At 37.7% G+C, this 25,816-nt stretch overlaps 1 protein-coding gene across 1 annotated transcript in view; it reads right to left on the bottom strand.

Moving 5' to 3' along the window:
- Pde11a (phosphodiesterase 11A) overlaps window positions 1-25,816 on the bottom strand; it is a 337,140-nt gene that overhangs the window by 170,712 nt on the left and 140,612 nt on the right. The window contains exon 5 of the mRNA XM_048344223.1: window positions 17,830-17,894. Coding sequence (XP_048200180.1) covers window positions 17,830-17,894 — 65 coding nt within the window. The remainder of the gene's footprint in view (window positions 1-17,829; window positions 17,895-25,816) is intronic.

Below are 25,816 nucleotides of genomic sequence, written 5' to 3'. Positions count from 1 at the left end.
TGAGATACAGGAGGTAATCAAGAACCTCCCAACAAAGAAAAGCCAGGCCCAGATGGATTCACCAACGAATTCTACAAAACCTTTAGTGAGGAGCTAATACCAATACTCCTCAAACTCTTCTGCGAAATAGAAACAGAGAGAGAAATCCCAAACTCATTCTACGAAGATAATATCATACTCATTCCCAAACCAGGCAAAGACCCAACAAAAAAAGAGAATTACAGACCAATATCACTAATGAACATAGACGCAAAGCTCCTTAATAAAATATTAGCTAACAGGATCCAGAAACTGATCAAGAAAATCATACATCATGACCAAGTAGGCTTCATCCCACAGTCAGAAGGATGGTTCAACATCCGTAAATCAATCAATGTAATTCACCACATAAACAGATCTAAAATTAAGAATTACATTGTTATCTCAGTCGATGCCCAAAAAGCTTTTGACAAAATACAACATCCATACTTATTAAAAGCTTTGGAGAGAACAGGAATAGATGGAACATTCCTCAAAACAATAAAAGCCATATACAACAGACCAACTGCTAATATATTAAATGGAGAGAAACTTCAATCATTCCCCCTAAACTCAGGAACAAGACAAGGATGCCCACTCTCCCCACTTCTTTTCAACTTAGTGCTGGAATCCCTAGCCATAGCAATAAGGCAAGAGGAGGACATTAAAGGGATCTAAATCGGCAAGGAAGAAATCAAGTTATCCCTATTCGCAGACGACATGATCTTATATCTGAAGGACCCAAAAAACTCAGTCCCCAAACTCCTACACCTAATAAACCATTTTGGCAAAGTAGCAGGATATAAAATCAATCCACAAAAGTCAGCAGCTTTTCTGTACACCAGCAATATACAAACAGAAAAGGAAATTATGGAAACTATTCCATTTACAGTAGCCAAAAAAGAATCAAGTACCTAGGGATGAACTTAACCAAGGATGTGACGGACCTATTTAATGAAAACTATAAAAATCTAATAAGGGAAATAAAAGAAGACACAAGGAGATGGAAAGACCTTCCATGCTCATGGGTAGGCAGAATCAATATAGTGAAAATGGCCATATTGCCCAAATTGTTATATAAATTCAATGCAATCCCTATCAAAATCCCAGCCACATTCTGCACTGAAATAGAGAAACCAATCCATAAATTCATATGGAACAGCAAAAGACCTAGAATAGCCAAAGCAATTCTAGGCAAAAAAGGCAGTGCAGGAGGTATCACAATACCAGACTTCAAGCTCTACTACAGGGCCATCATAACAAAAACGGCCTGGTATTGGTATAAAAATAGATCAGAAGACCAATGGATTAGAATTGAAGATCCAGAAATAAAACCGCACTCTTACAGCCAGCTGATATTCGACAAAGGAGCTAAAGACATACAATGGAATAAACAGAGCTCAACTACTGGTGCTGGGAGAACTTGACAGTCATATGCAGAAAACTCAAAGTAGACCCAAGCCTATCACCATGCACCAAGATCAACTCAAAATGGATCAAGGACTTCAATATCAGACCTGAATCCTTGAAACTACTGAAGGACAGAGTAGGAAAGATGCTAGAACTTATAGGCACAGGAAGGAACTTCCTGAATATAGTCCCAGGGGCACAACAAGTAGGGGAAAGACTCGACAAATGGGACTACTACAAATTAAAATTTTCTGCACAGCTAAGGACATAGCCACCAAAATAGAAAGACAGCCAACGATATGGGAAAGGATATTTACCAGCACAGCAATAGACAAAGGCCTGATATCGGTCATCTACAGAGAACTCAAAAAACTAAGCCCCTCCAAGCCTAAGAAACCTATTAGGAAATGTGCAAAGGAGCTAAAGAGAGACTTCACAAGAGAAGATATAAAAATGGCAAAGAAACACATGAGGAAATGCTCAACATCCCTGGCAGTAAAGGAAATGCAAATAAAAACAACCCTGAAATACCACCTCACCCCAGTTAGAATGGCCAATACTCTGAACTCAGGCAACAACAAATGCTGGAGGGGATTCAGGGAAAGAGGAACCCTCCTCCATTGTTGGTGGGAGTGCAAATTAGTACAACCACTGTGGAGAACAGTATGGAGGTTTCTCAAAAAGCTCAATATAGACCTACCCTATGACCCAGCCATACCACTCCTAGGCATCTATCCTAAACAGCAAACCCCAAGATATCAAAAAGACATTTGTACTTCCATGTTTATCACCGCACAATTCACAATAGCCAAAATATGGAAACAACCCAGATGCCCCTCCACAGATGAATGGATCCAAAAAATATGGTACTTATACACAATGGAATACTAGATAGCGATTAGGAATGGTGAAATATTGTTATTCGCAGGGAAATGGTCAGAACTCGAACAAATAATGTAGAGGGAGACAAGCCTAGAACACAGAAAACAAAGGGGCATGATCTCCCTGATATATGACTGTTAACAAAGGGAGACGGAGAGACAGTAGAGACCAAGTCTGTGAAACCAAAAACTGCTTATCAAATAGTATTCCCCACAGGATTGGGGCAGCGACCCAACAGTATGTAACTAAAACCAAACAATTACTCAACATATAAAGGTCAAAAATTGACCTCTCAGGGGAATACAATAGCTCAAAAGCTAGGTATGTACGTTCATATAAGACTATTGTCGACATATGGTCTAATATCGACATTACATTTAAAGCCCTAGGCGAACTTTCTTGGGCGTGGCCACGTGGCTACTGTATATGTTCTTGATACATTGTATATTGTATATATATCTACCTGACCTAGAGAAGAGATAGAAAAACAGGGCGTAAGATATCACAAGAAATGTATACACTGCCCTATTATTTAACTGTACCCTTTTTGCACAACACCTTGTCAAAAAATTTGTGTTCAATTAATAAATAAATTAAATTAAAAAAATAGTTCAGGAGAGGCCAGGAATGATTGCAGATCACTGCTGGGGGGCACTGGAGGACCTTCATGTGCACACAGTTTCTATCTGGATAGAGGACAAGAACCCTAGCTAGCAATTGTGTCAGAAGTGATTTGTCTGTAAAACTAGATGCCACACAAAATAGTAAAGAAAAGCAACAACAACACTGAGGTGCTGATGTATATTCTGTTATTCAGACCTAAAAAAAGGTGATGCAGGTGACTAATGTGGAAAACAATCATGGTGCTGTTCAATCTTAAAACTGAGAAATCCTAAGCTCTCAGGTTCTTCTCATAAATGTAGGTCAGCTCTGGGGTAGTAAAGCCACAGGAAAGGTAAGGTGTTATAGGTTCAGATTGCTTAATTGAATCGATGATACTACTAACGGCAAATGCACTGTTGTTTTTAAACCACTGAGAAAAAAAGCTGCTAGAGACAAACATTCTTATCAGAAAAATATTTTTAATCTTATTTTATTTCTCTGGCTTGGAGGTCTAAATTCAGGGCCCCATGTTCAGTATGCTTGCTCAGCTATGGGTTTATCACTTGAGCCTTGCCTTCAGCCTGGCTCTTTGCTGGTTTATTGGAGATAGTCTTGAGGACATTTCTGCCCAGGCTGGCTTCAAACTGTCATAATCCAGGTCTTAGATTCTTGATTAGCTAGGGTTATAGGGGTAAGCCACCTGTATCTGGCTTAATCTAATTTTTAAACATTGTTTAGATTAGACTTAAATTATATCATAGCCCATTCTTGAAGAAAACAATTAAAGTGGAACCAGTTGATTATACATAAAATAAAGCTTACAAGCAAAAGAAATTGTTTATTCCTAAATTTCTTCTGATTTGGATTGTCACTGTTGAGAATCACAGCATCAATGACCAGGATACTAAGATGCAGCACAAAATCATCCCCAAGAATGTCTTCTAATCTATTGTCTCTTTGCTAAGAGATTTGGTGTTGTCATTCAGTTGAACTTATCAGAGAGTATAGTCAGAGGGCTTTTTGGTAAAAAATCAAACTTTCAATGCCTTCCTCAATGCTCAATCCATGGTTTGTTGCAAGCAATTTTAAGGGTTTCTGTAGTGTACCAGCAATTCTTTAACTGTTGGAGATAATTATCTAAACAATGAATCAAGATATAACCTAATTTCAAAGGCAATGTAGGAATTCTATACACCACCCATTCATAGCTCATCTCTCATTTATCCTGGCATGTAAACATGCACTTGTATGTGTATGCATACTGTGTAAATATATCATTGAATTTAATTTATCCTCATATTAAATTGGGTTCAAACTGGTATTAGCGGTGCTTTTGTTATCTATTGCTATAACAAATTGCTATGAAGAAAACAGCTTAAAATAGCACCCATTTATTATCTCAAAAGCCTAGGAGTCAGAAGTTTATCATAATATGGATGTATTTGTTTGGAGCCACTGAATTTGTGGTCATTTATTTTTGTTGCCACGCAAAACAAAAGTGCATGATACCCAAAAGAGTCTAGGAAGAGAACTCAGGAATAAATGAGAGACAAGAAAAGTCTTCAATAATCAGGGGTGCTGGGGATCTAGAACTGGAATGTGTAGGGAAAAAAAATGACTCCTGAAAAAATCCCAGGGACAGGGCAGATAAAGGATTTCTACTATATTGTGCTCAGTTTAGAACTGTGCCTTCCCTGTAGTTCATGTGGTTTTATGCTTGCTAGAACCTTGTCTTCTACTCCAAAGTTTTCTTTGTGTGGCTTTTGCCTCTTTGAAGACCAAAGATCTATTTAAGATTAGAAATCTGGTTGTTTTAAAAGTTATTTCAGAGATTGCTCCTACTGTCATCCAAAATTATTTACTCCAAAAATCAAAATGAAATCTTATTTGCAGATGTAATTAGATAGGGATCTTGAAATGGACTAAGGCTAGATTTAGGCTGGGTGGTAAATCCAATGAGTAGTCTTTACTAGAGAAGAAAAACACAGAAGGAAGGCCACACAGTAACAGACAGCAATTGGAATGAGGCATCTACAAACCCAGGGCCATCTAGAATTGCGAGAGAAGAATTTTCTATTCTTTTAAGTCACCAAGTTTGTAATGATTTGTTGTGGAAGCCCCAGGAGACTAATACCCTCAGTTATTAAATGAGGAAGATAAAATAGATAATGTCTCATAGATGCTTCTTCTAGCTATAGAGTTCCAGGAAGCTGTTACTCTGTGAATCCAATATTGTCATTGTAATGATTTCTTATTTAATTACAGAAAGAGCATGAACTGTCACTGGAAACCCAGTATCTGTCAGATTCAAGTTGGCTCAGTCTCACAAATCCCCTTTGAGCTAGAGACAATTGTTCCCCTCTTACAAATGAGGAAACAAGGTGCAGAGAGGGTAAGTGAGCAACATGATCTCACAGGCTCCTAAGAATTAAGTTGCTGTCTGAGAGTAATACTCCCCTCAAAGCCATCCATTTCTACAAGCTTATGTGTGGAATTACAATCTAATGTGCACCCTATGAGCTCCAAGGCCTTATTCTCTAGACATATTTCTATCTTCAATGCAGGTTTATGTGAAGGACACATATATCAAAAACCTGTCCAAAACTACCTAAGCACATACTAAGAGGTTCTTAGTATGCTTAGATATTGTGACATTTCAAAACAATACTTGGTTTAGCCATATTAAATCATGAGGCAAAACACAAAATCTTCCTCTGTTATTGTTTTCGTTGTTGTTCTGGATAGGGTCTCCCTCTTCAGGCCAGGCTGGTGATCCTCCTATCTTAGGTTTCCTGAGTACTGGTAGTCAAGCATATACCAACATATAAGGCAAAACTTTGTCTGTAAAAATGCTTTGGGGGCTAGGAATCTAGCTCATGAGTAAAGTACTTGCCTCATATATACAAAACCCTGGATTCAATTCCTAGCACCTGAAAACAAAAATTTTTTTTGTCATTTTATTCATTGTGGATTGATTTTGCTTTAGTTTATACATACATATATATACATATACATATATATACATATATACATATACATACATATATATATATATATATATATATATATATATATATATATATATGACATTAAAACCCCAGCACAAAGACTTGTAATTCTAGCTAATTGGGAAACTAAGATCAGAAAGATTCTGGGCCAAAAAAGGACCTATATTAAACCAAAAGGTAGGAGCAGTGGCATTTGTCTGTCATCTTACCAATGGACGCAAGCATAAATAGAAAGCTTATAGTCAACTTACAGAAAGCGTGCAGGGCCTGGATGGCTCTTGAGAGAAAAAAAACCACAAGACTCTATCTCATAAGTAACCAGGGAAAAAAGGGCTACAGCTTTGGCTCAAGTGGTAAAGCACCTGCTTAGCAAGCATAAAATCCTGAGCTCCAACCTTTGTACCACACCCACAAAATTTCATTAAAATATTACTTATCTTTATTACCGAGTTCTTTTGTGCTCCTAAGATTTTCAGACCTGATCTCAGTATTTTCACCACATCAAGAAGACTGGAAAAGTATGTACATTTTCTAGGAAGAAGATGCAATGTAAGCCACAGTTCTAAGCCTCACCTTTGAGAGTTACTCATTTCCCCCTGCATATCTCCCATGCATAAATGAGGTACATGCATTAATAACTTCTGTTTGTGTTTCTCTTCTTAATTTGACCTTATATAATAGATCTGTCTCAGCTAAAAATGAAGGGTAGAACTGTTTAATAAAACAATAATTTATGCTGGGCACCTGTGGCTTTTGCATGTGATCCTAGCCACTCAGGAGACTGAAATCTAAGGATTGCCGATCAAACCAGCCTGGGCAGGAAAGTCTGTGCAGCTCTGATCTCAAATTTAACTACTAGAAAACCAGAAGTGGAGCTGTGGCTCAAAGTGGTAGAGTGCTAAACTTGAGCAAAAGATCCCATGAACGGTGCTGAGGCCCTGAGTTCAAACCAATAAAAACAAACAAACAAAAACCCAAATAATTTATTGCAAAAGAGGAGGAGCCTTCCTTAATTTTAAAATATCACCTTGAACAGATACTTTACAGAGACTAATTTTTCTTTGGTAGTTCTGAGTATTGAATTCAGTATGTTCTTTGTTAAGAACGTGCTCTACCACTTGAGCCATGCCTCTAGCTCTTTTTTGCTTTCATTATTTTAAAAATAGGGCCTCATGGGAGAAAAGATGACACAGCAATACGATTATTTTTTTTTTAATCTTAGAGACTCTCTAAAGTACTTAAAGAATTTTTTTCAAAGGATATGTGGGGTCTACAGTAAAAGAAGGGACTAAGCATCCAGATATAAATTATTACTGTTAATATGACTCTATACATAGCTATAATCTGGTGATTAAGATAGATATTATATTCTTAACCTGCTTCTACCACTTTTGTCAGTGTTCATTGATTGTGAGTTCCTTGAGGTCAGAGACTGTTGCTTTAAAAAATTTTAATCTCTAAAGCCCCATCACCTAACACCTAATACAGTACCCAGAACTGAGAAGGCATTCAATATATTGCTGTTTAATAAAGTATAACTGTCTCAGTGGATAAGTTTGTAACCCACAGAGAGGTTACAAGAATGTAATTCACTATAAAATGCACGTTTCTTTTTTAGCTCTGGGATTTTGAACTAAGAGCCCCATATTAATCATCTTGCTTGGTTGGTTTTCTACTACCTGCGCTGTTCTTCCAGTCCAGCTTTGTGCTGGTTATTATGTTTGAAGTCTCACCAACATTTCTACCACAGCTGGTTTCAAACTGAGATCCTCTAGATTTCAGCCTCCTGAGTAGCTAAAATTATAGCTAAGTGCCACCAGCACCTGATTACAAAATGCCTTTTTAACAGTTAGAATTCCTTGTCAGTGGAAGTCCATCATAACAATGGGACTCTTATCCCTGGACATGTTGTCAAAGATGTTCCACAGAAGTTATATATTTCATGGTGAAGATAAGTCAAAGCAGTTCTACTTCTTCAGTTGGTAGGTAGGTGTTCATGGCATATAGACCACAAGAAGACCAGCTAAGACTAAGGAATTAGCAGTTTAAGAAGCTAAGTAGAACTGATGACTCAGTAGTTAATTTTTTTAAATGAAATATCTATAAGGATTGTCAATAAAAATTGGCAAGTTTCAAACTAGAGAACTCTGAAATACTACTATTAAATATTGTAAGAGGAAGCTATAGAACTTATCTTTTAAAACCTATACTACTGGAGGACTTCCGGGAAGACAGTGGAGGAGCAGCAGAACCCTAGCTGAGCTCCCTCCAACATCACAGTTTTCCCTTCCCAGAGAAACCTTTACTCCTAGAAAGACAGCCCAAGTAAGTTATAACAGTACAGGGATTCTGGCCATGAAGGAAAAATTGACGTTGCTGGTCTGAAAACATAGATTTGAGCTCTGGGTGGCATCCCACCACCACGCCAGTGCTGGCGCCAGCACAGCGCCCCACACTCCACACAGGTAAAGCACCCAACCGAGACTGGGGAGAAATCCTCCAGATGGCAGCATACAGACACAAATTGCAGGCTGAGCACGGACAGGCTGAAATCGCAGAGAAAGCATGAGTACCCCACGAACGACATTCTCACTCATGCCCATAGAGCAGCTTCTGGGAGGTAGCCCTTCCCCCACTGCCAGAGCAAAGCGCCATCTTTGACACTGGCATAGGGTCAGACCAGACTGGAACTAAAGCCGGCCTGGGGAAAGCGAGGACAAAGTGGCCATCTTTGAGAAGGGCAAGAGGGAACGACCAGTGAGAGCCAGCTCTTCCCAGGAGAACACCCCCTGCCCAGGTGGGGGGCTTGTCCTGGGCCTTGGCTCAGCTAGAGGTGCCTGCCTTGCCGCCGGAATTCCTAAATTAAAAGTGAAAGCAGCGAGCAGCTACCAGTGACACGGAACAACCAGACGGGAAAACAAACAGTTCCCAAGACAGATAAACAGTCCCATCACAGAGGAAGCCCAATTCCCAGCCTGAAACAGAACTGAATTCCATAGCTAGCTCTGCCCAGAAGGCCGTCTCACCCAGGATGGAGGAACCTCCTCCAGACAAGCAACTCTCAGCCACATAAACTAGGCCAGAGGTGCCCAGCCCTGCTAAGTCCACAGGCTATTCAAAGCCAGGCCTTAAAGGCAGCGGCCCCACAGCAGAGAGGAGGAGCCATGGTTCCTGAAACTGCTCACGTTCCCCATCTACAGTGGACACCCAAGTCTTACCTGCAAGCTGTGGGAACCACAGAGATTTCACTAACAGGGGAAAAGGGTCAGAGCAGATCCACCCCCTGCGAACTGAAAGCAAGTCAAATCAGCCAAGCAGCAGAATAGTCTGCCGACCATCACAAGTAAACCAGAGACTGGAGAAAGCCCACCCAAACAAGGAAGACTCCATTTTTTTTTCTTTTCAAAACATTTTTTAAGCTTTCTTTTTTAATTTATTTTTTAATATTTTCATCTCTGAAACGTCGTTTTTTTTGTTGTTGTTGTTTTGTTTTCCATTTTTACCGGTTTGTTCTATCAAGTTTTTTTTGTTTTGTTGTTGTTGTTGTTTTTGTTCGTTTTTCTGTATTTTTCCTTTTTGTATTTTTTAAAAATAATTTTTCTCTGTTTTGTGCATCTATCGTCCAGTATTTTTTCTTTATTTCTCTCTTTTCATTCTCTTTCTTTAAAAATTACTTTCCTATGAATAACACCTCCACTCTTTACTGCTAACTCTCCATTGTCTATCTTTTTTTTTTTTTTTTTTTTTTTTTTGGCCAGTCCTGGGCCTTGGACTCAGGGCCTGAGTACTGTCCCTGGCTTCTTCCCGCTCAAGGCTAGCACTCTGCCACTTGAGCCACAGTGCCGCTTCTGGCCATTTTCTGTATATGTGGTGCTGGGGAATCGAACCTAGGGCCTCGTGTATCCAAGGCAGGCACTCTTGCCACTAGGCTATATCCCCAGCCCCCATTGTCTATCATTTTAACCTTGTTCTTTCTACTGATTCTCCACTCCTCCACATCACTCCACATCACATCCTTCCACGTCACTGAAAATAAACCAAAATCATCACCTTCCCCCCCCATACATTTTACTCTATTCTCTTTACTACCTCTAATTTACCCTCCTGACTTACTTCCAGGACCTCCAGATTCCATTGACTCCTGGTTATTGGATAGAGGGTATCCCAGCTTAATCCGAGTGAATAAAAGGGGTTCATAGAGAAAGCCAGTCCTAAAAGAACTTAATATAAGAACAAGAATTGGTCATAGGGTAGTAACAGTAAATAAGTAACTACTGAATACAGGGATCAGGATTGGTTGTTATATTGAAATTGTATTCTTTAGGAACACCAAATCTAATTTTATATACAGGTATACAAGGTATCTGTATATAATTGTGAACTTCTAAGATTTACACAACAGTGCTTCGTAAGGTCTTCTTTGGGTCTTAAACGGTGCTCACAGGTGCTTGTAGGTTGGCATTCCCAATCCAAATGGGCAGAAGAAACACAAGAAAGATGGCAAACAATGGAGTCTTATCTCCCATTCAAAACAAGCAGGAAGCAGAGCAGTAAATCAAAGACATAGAAGAGAACCCTCAAAATGCTCTCAAAGTCTACTGATAAACATGTTAAATGAAAAGTTTGAATCACTACAGCAATCCTTCTGTAAAGTAATAGATGATTTCATGGCCTCAACAGATAGAAAGATAAATTAAATTCGAGAGTCAAATGAAAAGATAGCTACCCAGGTAAAAGATTTGAGACAGCACTCAAAACCAAATTAATGAAGTAAAGAAGTCCACGCAAGACCTAAGAGATGACATGGAAATCATCAGGAAAGACAAGTCAGAAGGAAAAAAGATTCAAAATCAAGTAGCTAGCCTACAGTCCCGACTAACTGAAGCAGAGGATCGAATCTCAGGAGCTGAAGATTCCCTAGAATGTATGGAGAAAGATAAAAAATCAGTACAAAACCAATCCAATTGACAAAACAGATCGCTCCAGGAGATACAAGACACAATCAGGAAGCCCAATTTAAGGATAATAGATATTGAGGAAAACCTGGAGAAAGAAGTTGATGGAATAGGCAACCTATTTAACAGAATATTAGCCCACAACTTCCCAAATATCCAAAAGGATAAGCCTATACAGATACAAAAAGCATTTAGAACCCCAAACCAACCAGAACAGAACAGGACATACCACCGACGCATTGTGATCAAAACAGAATCAATAGAGTCCAAGGAATGAATCCTTAAAGCTGTTAGGGAGAAGAAAATAATCACATATAAAGGGAAAGCAATCAGAATTACCCCAGACTTCTCAGCAGAGACCATAAAAGCAAGGAGAGCCTGGAATGAGGTATGCCAAACCCTAAATAAAAATAACTACCAACCAAGAATACTGTACCCAGCTAAACTCTCATTTATAGCCAAAGGTCAAATAAAAGTCTTCCATAGTAAGGAAAAACTGAAACAATATATCTCCACCATACCAGCTTTACATAAAATCCTCAAAGATGTACTATAAAGGGAAAATAATCAAGATCCCAAAACAGACAGAGAAATGAACCCTAAAAAGTAAACCAGAATATCAGATCAAAAAATGGGAAGACACAGCTCTTAACAAGATAGTGATAATGAAAGGAACAAATGATCAACTCTCAAGCCTAACTCTCAACATTAATCGACTTAATTCTCCAATCAATTCTCCAATCAACCGACATAGGTTCATAAGTTGGATCAAAAATCAAGATCCATCTTTCTGTTGCCTCCAAGAGACACATCTATCCAGCAAAAGTAAACATCTTCTAAAAGTGAAAGGCTGGAATCAAATCTATCAAGCAAATGGCCCCCTAAACAGACCGGAGTTGCAATCCTAGTATCAAACAAAATTGACTTCAAACTAAAAAAGGTAAGAAGAGACAAAGAAGGTTACTACATACTAGTAAAGGGATCTATCCTACAGGAAGATATAACCATCCTAAATATCAACACACCAAATGCAGGAGCACCCAACTTCATCAAACAAACACAACTAACTCTAAAAGCACTCATAGACCCAAACACATTGATAGTTGGGGACTTTAACACTCCACTATCACCTCTGGACAGATTAACATGCCAAAAACTGAACAAAGAAACCACAGAACTAAACAATTGCATAGACCAACTAGACTTAATCGACATCTACAGAATATTCCACCCAACAAGGACAGAATACACATTCTTTTCGGCAACACATCTAGGCTGTAATGGATCCTCAAGATACCAACGGATTTAAAATGCCTATCCTTCGCAGGGAAATGGCCAGAACTCGAACAAATAACGTTGAGTGAGACAAGCCTAGAACACAGAAAAAAAAGGGGCATGATCTCCCTGATATATGACTGTTAAGAAAGGGAGACGGAGAGACAGTGGAGACGGAGAGACAGTATAGACAAGGTCTGTGAAACCAAAAACTGCTTGTCAAATGGTATTTCCCACAGGATTGGGGCAGCGACCCAACAGTATGTAACTAAAACCAAACTACTCAACATATAAAGGTCAAAAATTGACCTCTCAGTGGAATACAATAGCTCAAAAGCTAGGTATGTACGTTCATATAAGACTACTGTCAACATATTGTCTAATATTGTCTTTACATTTAAAACCGTAGGCGAATTTTCTTGGGCTTTGCCACGTGGCCACTGTATATGTTCTTGATACATTGTATATTGTATATATGTCTACCTGACCTAGAGAAGGGAAAGAAAAACAAGGCGTAAGATATCACAAGAAATGTACACACTGCCCTACTATGTAACTGTACCCTTTTTGCACAACACCTTGTCAAAAAATTTGTGTTCAATTAATATATAAATTAAATGTTAAAAAAAAAGATAAACAGAAAGCCCACAGATTGGGAGAAGATCTTTACCTGCCATTCAACAGACAAAGGCCTCATATCTAAAATATGTGCAGAACTAACAAAATTACCTTCCTCCAAAACAAAACCACAAAGAACCAATAGCCCCCTCATCAAGTGGGCTAAAGACTTACAAAGAGACTTCTCTGATGAGGAAATGGGAATGGCCAAGAAACATGAAAAAGTGCTCTACATCACTGGCCATAAAAGAAATGCAAATCAAAACAACATTGAGATTCCATCTCACCCCAGTAAGAATGTCTTATATCAAGAAAACTGTCAATAACAACTGTTGGAGGTGATGTGGCCAAAAGGGAACCCTACTTCATTGTTGGTGGGAATGTAAACTGGTTCAGCCACTCTGGCAAGCAGTATGGAGATTCCTCAGAAGGCTAAACATAGAACTCCCCTATGACCCAGCAGCCCCACTTTTGGGTTTCTATCCAAAAGACCACAAACATAATCACACTAAAGCCACCAGCACAACAATGTTCACTGCAGCACAATTTGTCATAGCTTGAATCTGGAACCAACCCAGATGCTCCTCAGTAGAAGAATGGATCAGGAAAATGTGGTACATATACACAATGGAATTTTATGCCTCTATCAGAAATAATGACATTGCCCCATTTATAAGGAAATGGAAGGACTTGGAAAAAGTTATACTAAGTGAAGTGAGCCAGACCCAAAGAAACATGGACTCAATGGTCTCCCTTATAGGGAATAATTAGCACAGGTTTAGGCAAGTCACAGCAGAGGATCACAGGAGCCCAATAGCTATACCCTTATGAACACATAAGATAATGCTAAGTGAAATGAACTCCATGTTATGGAAACGATTGTTATATCACAGTTGTAACTACTTTCAACATGCCATATGTAACTGTAGCTTCTATTATTGATGAACTTCTTTTATCACCTTCCTGTGGTTGTACCTACACTATCTCTGTATCTTGTCTCAGTATATTGGAAACCATGTATACTGGTATTAGAAGTAGGAAAATGAAAGGGAATACCAAAATCGAGAGACACAGGGTAAAAAAAGACAAACAACTGCAAAAGCAATACTTGCAAAACTGTTTGGTGTAAATGAACTGAATAACTCATGGGGGGGGGAGGGAAAGGGAGTGAGGGGAGGAGGAATGAGGGACGAGGTAACAAACAGTACAAGAAATGTATCCAATGCCTAATATATGAAACTGCAACCTCTCTGTGATTCAGTTTGATAATAAAAAGTTAAAATAAAAAATAATAAAACCTATACTACTATATCTTGAAATGATCTCCAGAAGACTGAAGTTTTTTTGTTGTTGTTGTTGTTTTTTTGTTGTTTTTTTTTTTTTGTGTTTTTTTGGCCAGTCCTGGGCATTGGACTCAGGGCCTGAGCACCATCCCTGGCTTCTTCCAGCTCAAGGCTAGCACTCTGCCACCTGAGCCACAGCGCCCCTTCTGGCCGTTTTCCATATATGTGGTGCTGGGGAATCGAACCAAGAGCTTCATGTGTAAGAGGCAAGCACTCTTGCCACTAGGCCATATTCCCAGCCCCAAGACTGAAGTTTTTAATAAACATTATCTACTGCAAAGATGTAGAGTGATAAATGGTTAAAAGAAGGAAGACAGACATTTGTGTTGAGAACATGCTGTGATTTGTAGACTTGAGGCCTGTTTACATGTCCCTTCCATGCCTTTGACAAAGTAAATGGTAGCGCCAATTGTTCCAATAAATGACTAAAGGAACATACTCCAACAAGAAGAAAATTACTAGACAATGAAGGAAAGGTCTTCTGAGATAAATGAACACTCTCCATTAATTTAAAAGCCATAAATAGAATGATCAAGAGTACTGACTCATAATGTCAAAGTTCAAAGGCACTCTTTATAAATGTCTATTTAAAGAAAAGATGACCTTTCTTTTTCTTTCTTTATTATCAGAAAGTTTTCCAAGGGTAGTGTGGGCCTTGGGTCATTTCATTTTGACGTGGAAGTTCTCTTGACATTAAAATAATCAAGCCAGAAATATTTAACTCTGAAGTGACCATGAAAACATGTATATGACATAAAAACCTAAAAAAAGGAGCAGTAGAATTTTGTATTTTAATAGTTCCTTAAGAAATATAACTTCTATGAGGTTATGGGTAGCTAAAGGAATCTACACCAACAGAGACTTTTCTCTCATGTATTTAATGTTATTTTACAATATCCTACTTAGGAAAATTTCTGAGTGTTTTACTAGAAACCCCCTGAATCTAAATATCTTTGTTAGGTATAGGTTAGATGACACTAGATCCAGATGTGAACATTAGCTCATCTTTATGAATAGAAAAACCTCTGAGAAAAGACTTCATTTTCCCATATTGAGATATGATTTACTGTGAGTAATGTTCACTCTTTTAAGTGTACAATTTGTATACCTTTACAAATATAATCATATTTGCATTTGTTAATACAAACAATACAAGATACAGAACAGTTACATTGCAACCTCAATTCTCTTTGTAGTTACCCTTTTTCTCTACCTTCAGCCTCCGGCAGCTACTGATGTATTTTCTTGCTGTAATGTTTTTGTTCACTGGAGTTGTAAGTATGGCTCAAACTGTAGACTCTCTCCCTAGCAAGTGAGAGACCTTTGAGTTCAGATCCTCAGTATGAAATGATAGAAAGAAAGACAGATGAATGAAGGCAGGAAAGGGTGGGGGGGGACAATACAGTTATAAAATTCAGTGTAGATCCTACAAAATAAGAAAATCCAGATTAGAGGAATGGTGGGGAGGGAGGGAAGAAAATGATGAAAAGGGTGACATTGATCAAAATGCACTGTATTCATAAACTGCTTTACTGAATGGCAACTCCTTTGTACAACTATGTAAACAAAATAGTTAAAAAGAAACAGAATACAGTTCCCTGTGAATGGAATTGTACAATGTGTAGCACCAATCTTTTTAAAATTTCATATATACAACAGTAACAAAGTACTTAGTATCTGCTTTAATTTATTAGTTTCTTAAATGAAAGCCAATAGTAGGTATAAAATCCAAATTAATAATGCCTTGTGAAACAGTCTCCAGAGATGTATTTGGATATAATCATTCTTTCATACTTCATTTTCAGTGCTTTCAATCAGACTCTCTCTGAGATCCAGTGTTAACAAATTCCCCAAATTTGATTCAGATCAATCAATTTAGGAAACTGGATTTCAGGAGATATTCATTTTATGGGATTGATTGTTAGATTTTTGTTACATGTCACAACAGGATCAAAATCCAGAGGTTGGGAAAGGTAATGTTGCCCTTGGATATGAGGATGCCATTACTGGCTCCAAGTCCTTGAACAAGTTTCTGGAACTTGCTGAATCTTGATTTTCTCCTATGACTTAAAGTCTGGTTTAGAAATTGGGTGTGGTGGCACATGCCTGTCATCCAAGTTTCATGGGAGGCAAAGGTAGAAGGATCATGGTTCCAAACCGACCACTGGAAAAAGCAGGAAACACCATCTAAAACCAAACTAAAGCCAAAGGGATGAGGTCATGAGTCCAGTAGAAGAATGCTTGCCTAGAAAGCATGAGGCACTGAATTCAAGTCCCAATGCTGCCAAAAATATTTCTGTCTTGGAGCACATGTCTGTAAGCTCACTTGAGGTTACAGCAAGAGAATCATAAGTTCTATGCCTCCTTGTATCAAAAAACTGATAATAGAAAAATGTATATCATTGTTGTTGTTTTCAACATGCCATGTGAAACTGGGCCCCCCTTTTTTTCATATTTCTTTCCCATGGTTTTACCCCTAATGAAACTCTAACTGATTTTAGTATCCTAGATATTGTATGTGCATGTATTGGAACCAAGGAAGGAAAAGGGAATACCAAAATTGAGAGACAAAGGATAAAATGACAAACCAATGCAATAGCAATACTTACAAAAGTATATGGTGTGAACCAACTGTACAACTTATGGGGGTGGAGAAGGAAATGGGGAGGGGGAGGCAGGGAAAAATGAGGGAGGAGGTAACAGGTTGGATAAGAAATGTACTCACTGCCTTATGTATGAAACTGTAACCCTTCTGTACTTCATTTTGACAATAAAGAAATTTTTAAAAGATGTGAAAATAAGCCTGTCTTCATGAATATAAAAACCTCTTAGAAAGTGCATATAAAATACTTACTATACCATCTGGTACTTAATGAATGGCAACATACTATTGAACAACATTGTCATCATCTTTGTACTGTCCTGGGCATTTGATTTGTCTCCTTCTAGACCTCTTCACTTTGGTGACTGCATCACTTTTGTCACTTTCTCTAGAGAGGTCCAAACTAAAGGGAACTATTTTCCTAGCAGCCCCACTGTTGCTGTTATTCAGGATTGTACAAAGTGAAGTTGTCCCCCACCCTCCCTCTATTGTTAAAGATTAAAAGATGCCAACAGAGAAACATCTAATTATTGGTGACTATTTTTTTCTGGCAAGGTGATGTCATTGACCAAATAAAAGCAAAGAAAGAAATAAATGAAAGGATCAGAAGAATGGAGTAAATTAGGTGCCCTACGTAATTAGGAGTACCTAAAAACTGACTTGATTCATTAACAGTTTCAGTCAAATGTTTGGTATAAAGCAAAATTGTTACTGGCAGCTCAGAGGAAACAGGTTCCCTCCATTGCTTCTCCATATAAACTTGTAAAAAGAACTTGGATCCTGAAATTAGAGATCAACATACTTTAAAAATTATTCAAAGCCAGTACAAGGTTCAGAGAAAAGAGAGACTAAAATTCAAAGGCAATATGTTAATGACATTTTAAGTGTGAAAATGTGGTCTTAAAAACATATTACAGGCTAGGTGTATATACACTCATTGTGCAGCTATAGTTTTGTTTTTTACTTAAGTTCTAAAATGCATACAAGTGATATTTGGCAATACTTTCCAGCCAATTTAGAGAAGGAATAACTTCCATCTTCAAAGAATAGCATGACTGTACTTACACCAAGAACAAAGAGTATCAAAGGACAAACACAGAGCCCAGCATCCCTACCTGTTCTCAGCATCAGCACTGCACTTTGGGGACAGCAATTCAAAGGATTTAGTAAACTTCACCACCTGCCATGTACAAAGACAGTAAATCCGGGTCAATTAAAGCTTTCTTGCAGTTTAAAATAATACAATAAATACTTTCACCTTTACAATGATTACTAAAGTAATTGAAGATTAAAGGAACGCTTTTTTAAAAGTAGTTGGATCACAAGAAAGAAGGAAATTTTTATTCCAGACGTTGCTACACTGACAACATCTCAAAACATTTTACCAAAGCTTTATAACATTTTAAATGAACTATGTTGGTCAATCAAAAAGAAATCTTATTTAGATACTTTTTAAAAATGGCCCTGTAACAATCCATTTGCTCTCATACACAGCCAGGCAGGGATAAACACCTCTCCAAAAAGTATGTCCTCCACCAACCCCAGGCTTCCTTGTTTCATCATTGTTCTCAGATGAGCATTTTGGTGCTGCCACTCAAATTGTGAACTTCTTCAACAATCACTGGACACCTGAACTTTTCTTCTTCCTTCTATACCATGAAATCAACCCAGCCAGTGCAGAAACCTGACCAAATCATTATGGTAAAAGGGATTTTATGAGCACAGAAATATCACAGTAATTTTGTTATTAGCTGAAATTAAGTTCTTATTGTAAACCAGACCCTACCCTAAGTTTATTTGACTATTTAATTTCTCTATTATAACTAGAAATTTATATCCTCAATCTATAGATGAGAAAACTAACAGTAAGTTTAAAAGAAAGTTTCACACAATTACATAAGGCAATTGCCTCACTGAGCAAGTCTGCCTCATCCTAGAGGGTCAGTTCTTTCAAAACTTCAAATATTGAACAGGAAAAACCATCATCTCTAGCCTTCTTGACAAAATACAACACATAAAAGGAAAACATGTTCCATTCGTATTTCTAGTAGCAGTTCCAGTAGCATTTTTAAATATATAGCTTAGACTTGGATTTATGTGACAGTTGGGTACATTTCTTGTACTGTTTGTTACTGTCCCTCATTCCCCCTCCCCCTCCCCTTTTCCCTCTCCCCCCATGAATTGTTCAATTGTTTACACCAAATGGTTTTTGTAAGTATTGCTTTTGGAGTCATTTGTCTTTTTATCCTTTGTCTCTTGATTTTGATATTCCCTTTCCCTTCCCTAGTTCTAATACCAGTATATACAGTATCCAGGGTACTCAGATGTGATATAGTGATAGCATGGGGGCAAACACAGGCAGGGATACAAGAGGATCATCAACAAAAAAAGCTATGGTTTCACATGGCATGTTGAAAATAATTACAACAGTGATATAACACTCATTTCCATAACATGGAGTTAATTTCACTTAACATCATCTATGTTTTCATAAGGACATAGCTATTGGGCTCTTGTGATCCTCTGCTGTGAGTAGCCTAAACCTGTACTAATTATTCCCTATGAGGGAAACCATAGAGTCCATGTTTCTTTGGGTCTGGCTCACCTCACTTAGTATAATTTTTTCCAAGTCTTCCATTTCCTTATGAATGGGGCAATGTCATTCTTTCTGATAGAGGCATAATGTGGAACATTTTTTAAAATAACATCTTTAAAACATCATTATCCCATGAGAAGATAATCCAAAGGAACATAGACATAGTCTTGAAAGTTGAGAAGCTTTCTTGGATGGAGTGGGGTAAGAGACAGTGATGGAAGGGGTGAGGTTGTGGGATACATTGTATATGTGTGGAATTGAACCATTTTCACAATCCTGCTCAATGAGGATGAGAGACAAAATATAAATGTAGATATTTTGTTTCTCTGGAGAAATAAATACTAGTAACTAATATAGCATTTTAAGGGGAAGTCATCTAAGGGCAGGATCAGAAAAATGTGATTGATTTACTTGATTTAATTGGTGTGATTTTTTTTACTAGATTAAGGGAATTATAAAACCTATAAAATTGTTTACTTTGATTATTGAGAAAAATCAGAACAAAAGGTTAAATTCAAAGTTTTAACGGTACAATATAATTTGATCTTAAATTTATTGGCTTGATTTTGCTTACAAATTTTACTTTCTGTTTTCCCTGTTTCCTTAAAATTTTGCCTTTCATACTTTATATATCTAGCACATCATAAGCACTCAAAATACATTTTTTTTTGCCAGTTTTGAGGCTTGAACTCAGGGCCTGAGCACTGTCCCTGGCTTCCTTTTGCTTAAGACTAGCACTCTACCACTTGAGTCACAGCGCCACTTCAGGCCTTTTGTATATGTGGTACTTAGGACTCAAACCCAGGGCTTCATGTATGCACAGCAAGCACTCTACCATTGGGCCATATTTCCAGCCCCTCAAAATACTTTTATCAGCAAATATTGTCACACTTTTGTTCAAAAGTGCTTTAAATTCTTTTGGCCATGAATTGGATGGAAAATTCAGAAGGTGAAGCACTTCATACATACTTGGAACATCTACAAATGCGTATAAAATAGTTTTTATAAGTGAAATAACATGAACGTTCTCAAAAAATCTAACTATAGTGGAACAAAAACATTTATGGGCTATTAAGTTGTATAAAAGAGTGGCTATTTAAAGGTATAGGAAGAGAAGCTGGATAATGAGTGAGAGAAATACAAAATTTAAGGGCTTAAAATTGGTTGCATTAATTTGATTGCCCAGTGATATATTTGTTAGACAAATTACCACAGGCCTAATTAAAAGGTAGTCTCAAAGCCACTTGATTACTGATTTTACATTTATTGGATTCCAATGTATTTGTGGAGATAAATTAGATGTAATCTCGAAGTATTAAAACTTAAGTGGTATAAAAGAAAGATAAAAAGTGAGTGTGTGCAGGCCTTGAATCCATCCCCAGTACCAACATAAATAAATAAATAAATAAATAAGAAGTCGATTTGAGTCCCACCAAAGAAGTTACAAAAAACAAATGGACATAGTAACAAAACTGCTGAGGACAAAACTGCTGCTGAGCCTAAGCCAGAGAAGGTCATGGACGTCCAGACATAGCAGCTTGGTGTCCATAATATAAATAAAATTAGTCTAGATCTGGATCATCTGACTTTCAAGGCATTGGACTCATGAAAGGGTAAGCTGAAACTGTCACAAAAATCCAAGTCTAAGCTATATATTTAAAAATGCTACTGGAACTGCTACTAGAAATACGAATGGAATCTCCTTATGGGTTCTCTAATTTAGGAGCAACCTGAAGTTATGCTCAAAGCCAATTATAGCCCAAACACCCCAAATTATTGGAAGAAACCGTCTATACATGGTCCCTACTCCACACTGAAGAGAGTAAGGTGAACAATTGAGAAATATCATGTATCTTGAGACAGAAAATAATATGACTGTCCCTCTGTTCTCTAGGCAAAGGACAACACATGAGCCAAATCTAGCTCTTCATAAGTTTTTATAAGAGTTATCATCTTTTAAAAAATTTTTAGAATTACTATCTTTTATTCCAAAAGAATATATTACATTACAGATATAAATTTGGTCACCAAGGCAAATGCTAATGAATACAATTGAGAATATGCATGTCACAGTCGTGGGAAAGTCTTCCTTCAACTGAGGTGGGGTGTTGTTGGTTTGTTTATTTGTTTCCGATCTTTGTTTCTTTTATACTTGTTCTGGTGTTTGAACTCAGGGTTCAGGCATTGTCCCTGAGGATTTTTGCACAAAGGTAGCACTGTACAACTTGAGCCACCACTCCATTTCTTGTTTGGGGGTGATTAATTGAAGCTAAGAGTCTCATGGACTGTTCTGCCCGAGCTGGCTTTCAATCACAATATTCAGATCTCAACTTCTAGAAAAGCTAGGATTGCAGGTATAAGCTACCAGTACCCAACACAACTAAGTTTTGGGGGTCTTTTTGTAACCCCAGGACAAATATTGATATTGTTTCCTTTCCCTGTGAAAAGTTTCTTAGGTCATATTTGTGCACATCTGTAATTCCAGTTTATGGGGAGGTAGAGTCAAGATGATGGCCAGTCCAACACCAGCCCAGGTAAAGATAGTGAGATTCCATCTCAGAAACAAAAATGAAAACAAAAGGACTGTGGGATAGTAGAGCACTTGTCTAGCATGCACCAAGCCTCAAGTACAATACCAAGTACTGCCAAAAAGGAAGTTTCTCTGTGGAGCAAATTTTAAACTAACAGACGTATGGTTGCTCTTCAAAGTATCAGACAAGTTATATTTTGTTAAGAATTTAATGAATTTAGTCCTACCTGGAGGTACACACCCTAATATTAGCACTGAAGAATCAGAAGCAGGAAGATCATAAGTTCAAGGCCAGCTTAGACTGAGACATTGTGTTTGTGTATGTGTGTGTGTGTGTGTGAGAGAGAGAGAGAGAGAGAGAGAGAGACAGACAGACAGACAGAGACAGAGAGAGACACACACAGAGAAATTAATAAAGGAAAGAAGAGAAAGAAAGAAAGAAAGAAAGAAAGAAAGAAAGAAAGAAAGAAAGAAAGAAAGAAAGAAGAAGAAGGAAGGAAGGAAGGAAGGAAGGAAGGAAGGAAGGAAGGAAGGAAGGAAGGAAAGGAAGGAAGGAAGGAAGGAAGGAAGAAAGAAAGAAAGAAAGAAAGAAAGAAAGAAAGGAAGGAAGGAAGGAAGGAAGGAAGGAAGGAAGAAAGGAAGGAAGGACAAAGGGAGGGAAGAGAGGGAGAGTAAAGGAGACAGTGAGAGAAGAAGAGAGTGAGGGAGAAAAGAATAGAGAAAAAAGTAAAGGAAGAAGAATGAAGGAAGGGAGGGAGGAAGGAAGGAAGGAAGGAAGGAAGGAAGGAAGGAAGGAAGGAAGGAAGGAAAGAAGGAAGGAAGGAAGGAAGGAAGGAAAAAGGAATAACTACATAAAATTCAAAAATATTTATGTTCAAATATCTAGGCTCAAAAATAAAACATTAAAGAGAATTAAAGTACTTTAATGTAAAAATATAGAATGACACAGCAAAAATTACAGCCCAAAAGAAACAAGTGAAAACACAAATCCAAGAAAACAAATTTCATGTTTTCTTCTTGACTTGGACCAATTCTATGTTTCTTAGTTTCATTAATTTTCAAAAAATTACTTTCTAAATCCAACTTTTAATATATATATATACATATATGTATGTGTGTATGTATTGTAAATATGGATTGAACAACTAAATACACATACTTATATCCATTAAGTAAAAATTAGACTCTTATGAGGAAAATCCCATGAGTGGTTTCTAGATCAGTGAAACTAAATAAATGGGTCCAAGCTCCTCCCACTGTTGATGGGCCCTGGGCATTGTACTATGCTGAAAGCTAGAGAAGTCAACAAAACACCCCTGCTGGTTCTTTGGAAGAGCTCCATGGACTAGAAGGGTTGTTTTTTTTGTTTTTGTTTTTTTTTAACTTGGACAGTTATCAAGTGCTAGTTAGTCTGGTTTCTCTCTGTTCTTTTCATTTAAAAACAACTTATAAAATCAAACTATGCCCAAGTACATGTTCCTGCCACCAAAAAGAAAATTTATTAGGTAAACATCATTTTTTAAGAAGTTTCCTGAGTCTTTATTTTCCCTAAGAAGAAAACAAAGACTACTCAGAAGGGCAAAAGAAGCCATTAAATAATCATCTACCTCCATCACCCTGACAAAATTCTCCTTTAAGACAGTGAAGAGTTCACTCCCATCATCTAGTCACAGAGCCTATGTTTGTCATGTACAGTTCACTAGGCTGTAATGGATCCTCAAAATACCAACGGATTTAAAATGCGTATCCTTCAGGAGCTCTAAACATATGATAGCATGATGGGGCAAGGTTCATAAATGTATACTTTTACCATGACACGTGCCCAAACTGCTGCCAGAGTACAGGGGAGGATATGAAGGTCTTTGTGTAAACTGTGTCCTAAAGGATGAGCACTGAAGAACTTTACAGGCTGAGGGTCTAAATCAGGTCTGGCAAAAAAGGAGAGAACACTCAGAAGAGTTTAATTGAACATCATTTAATAAAGGGATGAGTTCCAGGAGTGTGTTTTGTGTAAAAACAATGGTGGGTCAATATGTTACTGGTTAAGGACCCAGTGACTAGCAACTTAGGAAAGCAGTTAACACAGCTAGGCTCAAGGTAACACAAGAGTGAAGAGGGAGGAGGACATAGTATTATACACATTGTTGGGGTGGAAGAGAGAGAATGAGGGGAGAAGAAGAAGGAGAGAAGAGAGGAAAAGAAAACATGAGTCCATAGTTAATAGAATAGTAGCATTGACAATGACGAACTTAACTCAAGTCCTATGTGTTCCAAAAATAGTAATGATAGAGAAATATCTCTGACAGTGTTCTAGAGTTCAGTATGCTCAAAAGATATTCTTACTAAAGCATATTTCACAGTAAGACTTGTCTCCATCCCCTGTCCCCTTAGGCTTCTGAACAATGCAGATAATTCCCTTGTGCATATGCTCTTGGTTTCTTTTCTTTAAGATGGTCTCATCTTGTCATTCTCCCTATCACAATAGGCCAAATATAACTGCCCCCTAAACAATAGTTTAGTGAATTTTATCTTTTTCAGGGACCACATGTGCAAAGGCAGAGCCATGAGCATACATACAGGTATAACCATAGAGAGGCAGGGACAGAAAATGGAAGAAGGGGCAGAACAAGGCTGAAGACCAGAGGAGAAAACCCTAAGTTAACTTGGGAGTTGAAGTGACGGACCTTGAATATTAGATGGTATAAAATTTATTGTCTGTAGTGGAATGATATATTATATAGATGATTATAGTCATGCATATCTAAAATCTCAATACATGAGAGGCTGAGGCAGGAAAGCAGTGAGTTTGAGGCCAGATGGAACAACATAGTGAGACTCTATCAGATATAGAAAGAGAGGAGAAATTAATTAATAAAGTGAAATAACATAGGTCTGTAGCAGATAGGTTGTAATACAGTAAGTTAATATCTTAATATAAAGTATATTAAGGATTGCAGCCTGTGTGCACATGTAACAAAGCTTGCTTGGATAATTATAAGATGTTTTTTAAAAATACCATCTACTTTTCACTCTAGAACAGCACTTGGGGCATAAAACAGATAGAATTTAAGCTGGCTTTCTTATAAGGAGAAGGAAAATTAAAGAAAAAAAGTAAAGTAGGCAAATGCAAAGAAAGTGACATGAAAGGAAAATCTGAAGCAATATTTACAATCCACTTAGGAGGGAAGAGTCTGAATTGCAGTCTGGTTCAGAACAAATGGCACTCACTCTATCTCTTCCCTTCATTATAGTATTTAGGAAGATTATCCAGCTAGTGGCTCAATTGTGTGTATATTTACATAAAGCCCAACAATATAGGAAACACATTAGAAAACCAGCATGCATAGCTAGCTGTTCTTCATTAAGAAAAAGCTCTGCTGGCTTGTTTTCTATTACAAGCTTAGCTGTGAAATCCTTTATAGAGTGCTGGACAGGAAACAGCTGCCAGCCATCAGGATGATGCATGAAGTAAAAACTTGGAAACATGAATGTCCCAAGTGCCTGAGGACCTAAGACTGAAATGTCTACATTTGCTTTCTTTGCCTAAGCCCTACAAAAATAGAGACAATAGTAAATGCATGAGCTAGAAAGAGTCTAAGAGAAGTGACAGGAATTGCTTAGACAGGTTCATGGAACAGAATAGCATAAAGCAGGGGATATTCAGATCCTAGCACTAGATTTTCCCTGATGTTCACAATAGCAGCCAACTAAGGGGTTTTTGTGGTTGTTATTTTCAGTCTATTAGAAAATATCCTTGATAAACTCACTTAAAAATCAATCAACTAAAACACTCAAGGGATGTGACATATTAATTTGAGAGGAGAAAAGGCTAGAAAGGCATCCTCATGTCTACTTTTGCCATTCCCACAGTAAACTGAGCAGTTTATACCTGGATGCCTAAAGATCAAAAGTACAAGCTCTGAGCAATGAGCTAGATTTAAATTTCTTTATTTTATTTTTTCCTTCAAATGTAAAG

The sequence above is a fragment of the Perognathus longimembris genome, chromosome 4 (genome assembly GCF_023159225.1).
Source record: "Perognathus longimembris pacificus isolate PPM17 chromosome 4, ASM2315922v1, whole genome shotgun sequence".
NCBI lineage: Eukaryota > Metazoa > Chordata > Mammalia > Rodentia > Heteromyidae > Perognathus > Perognathus longimembris.
The sequence above is the reverse complement of the archived record's forward strand: the minus strand, read 5'-3'. Positions and strand labels throughout refer to the sequence as shown.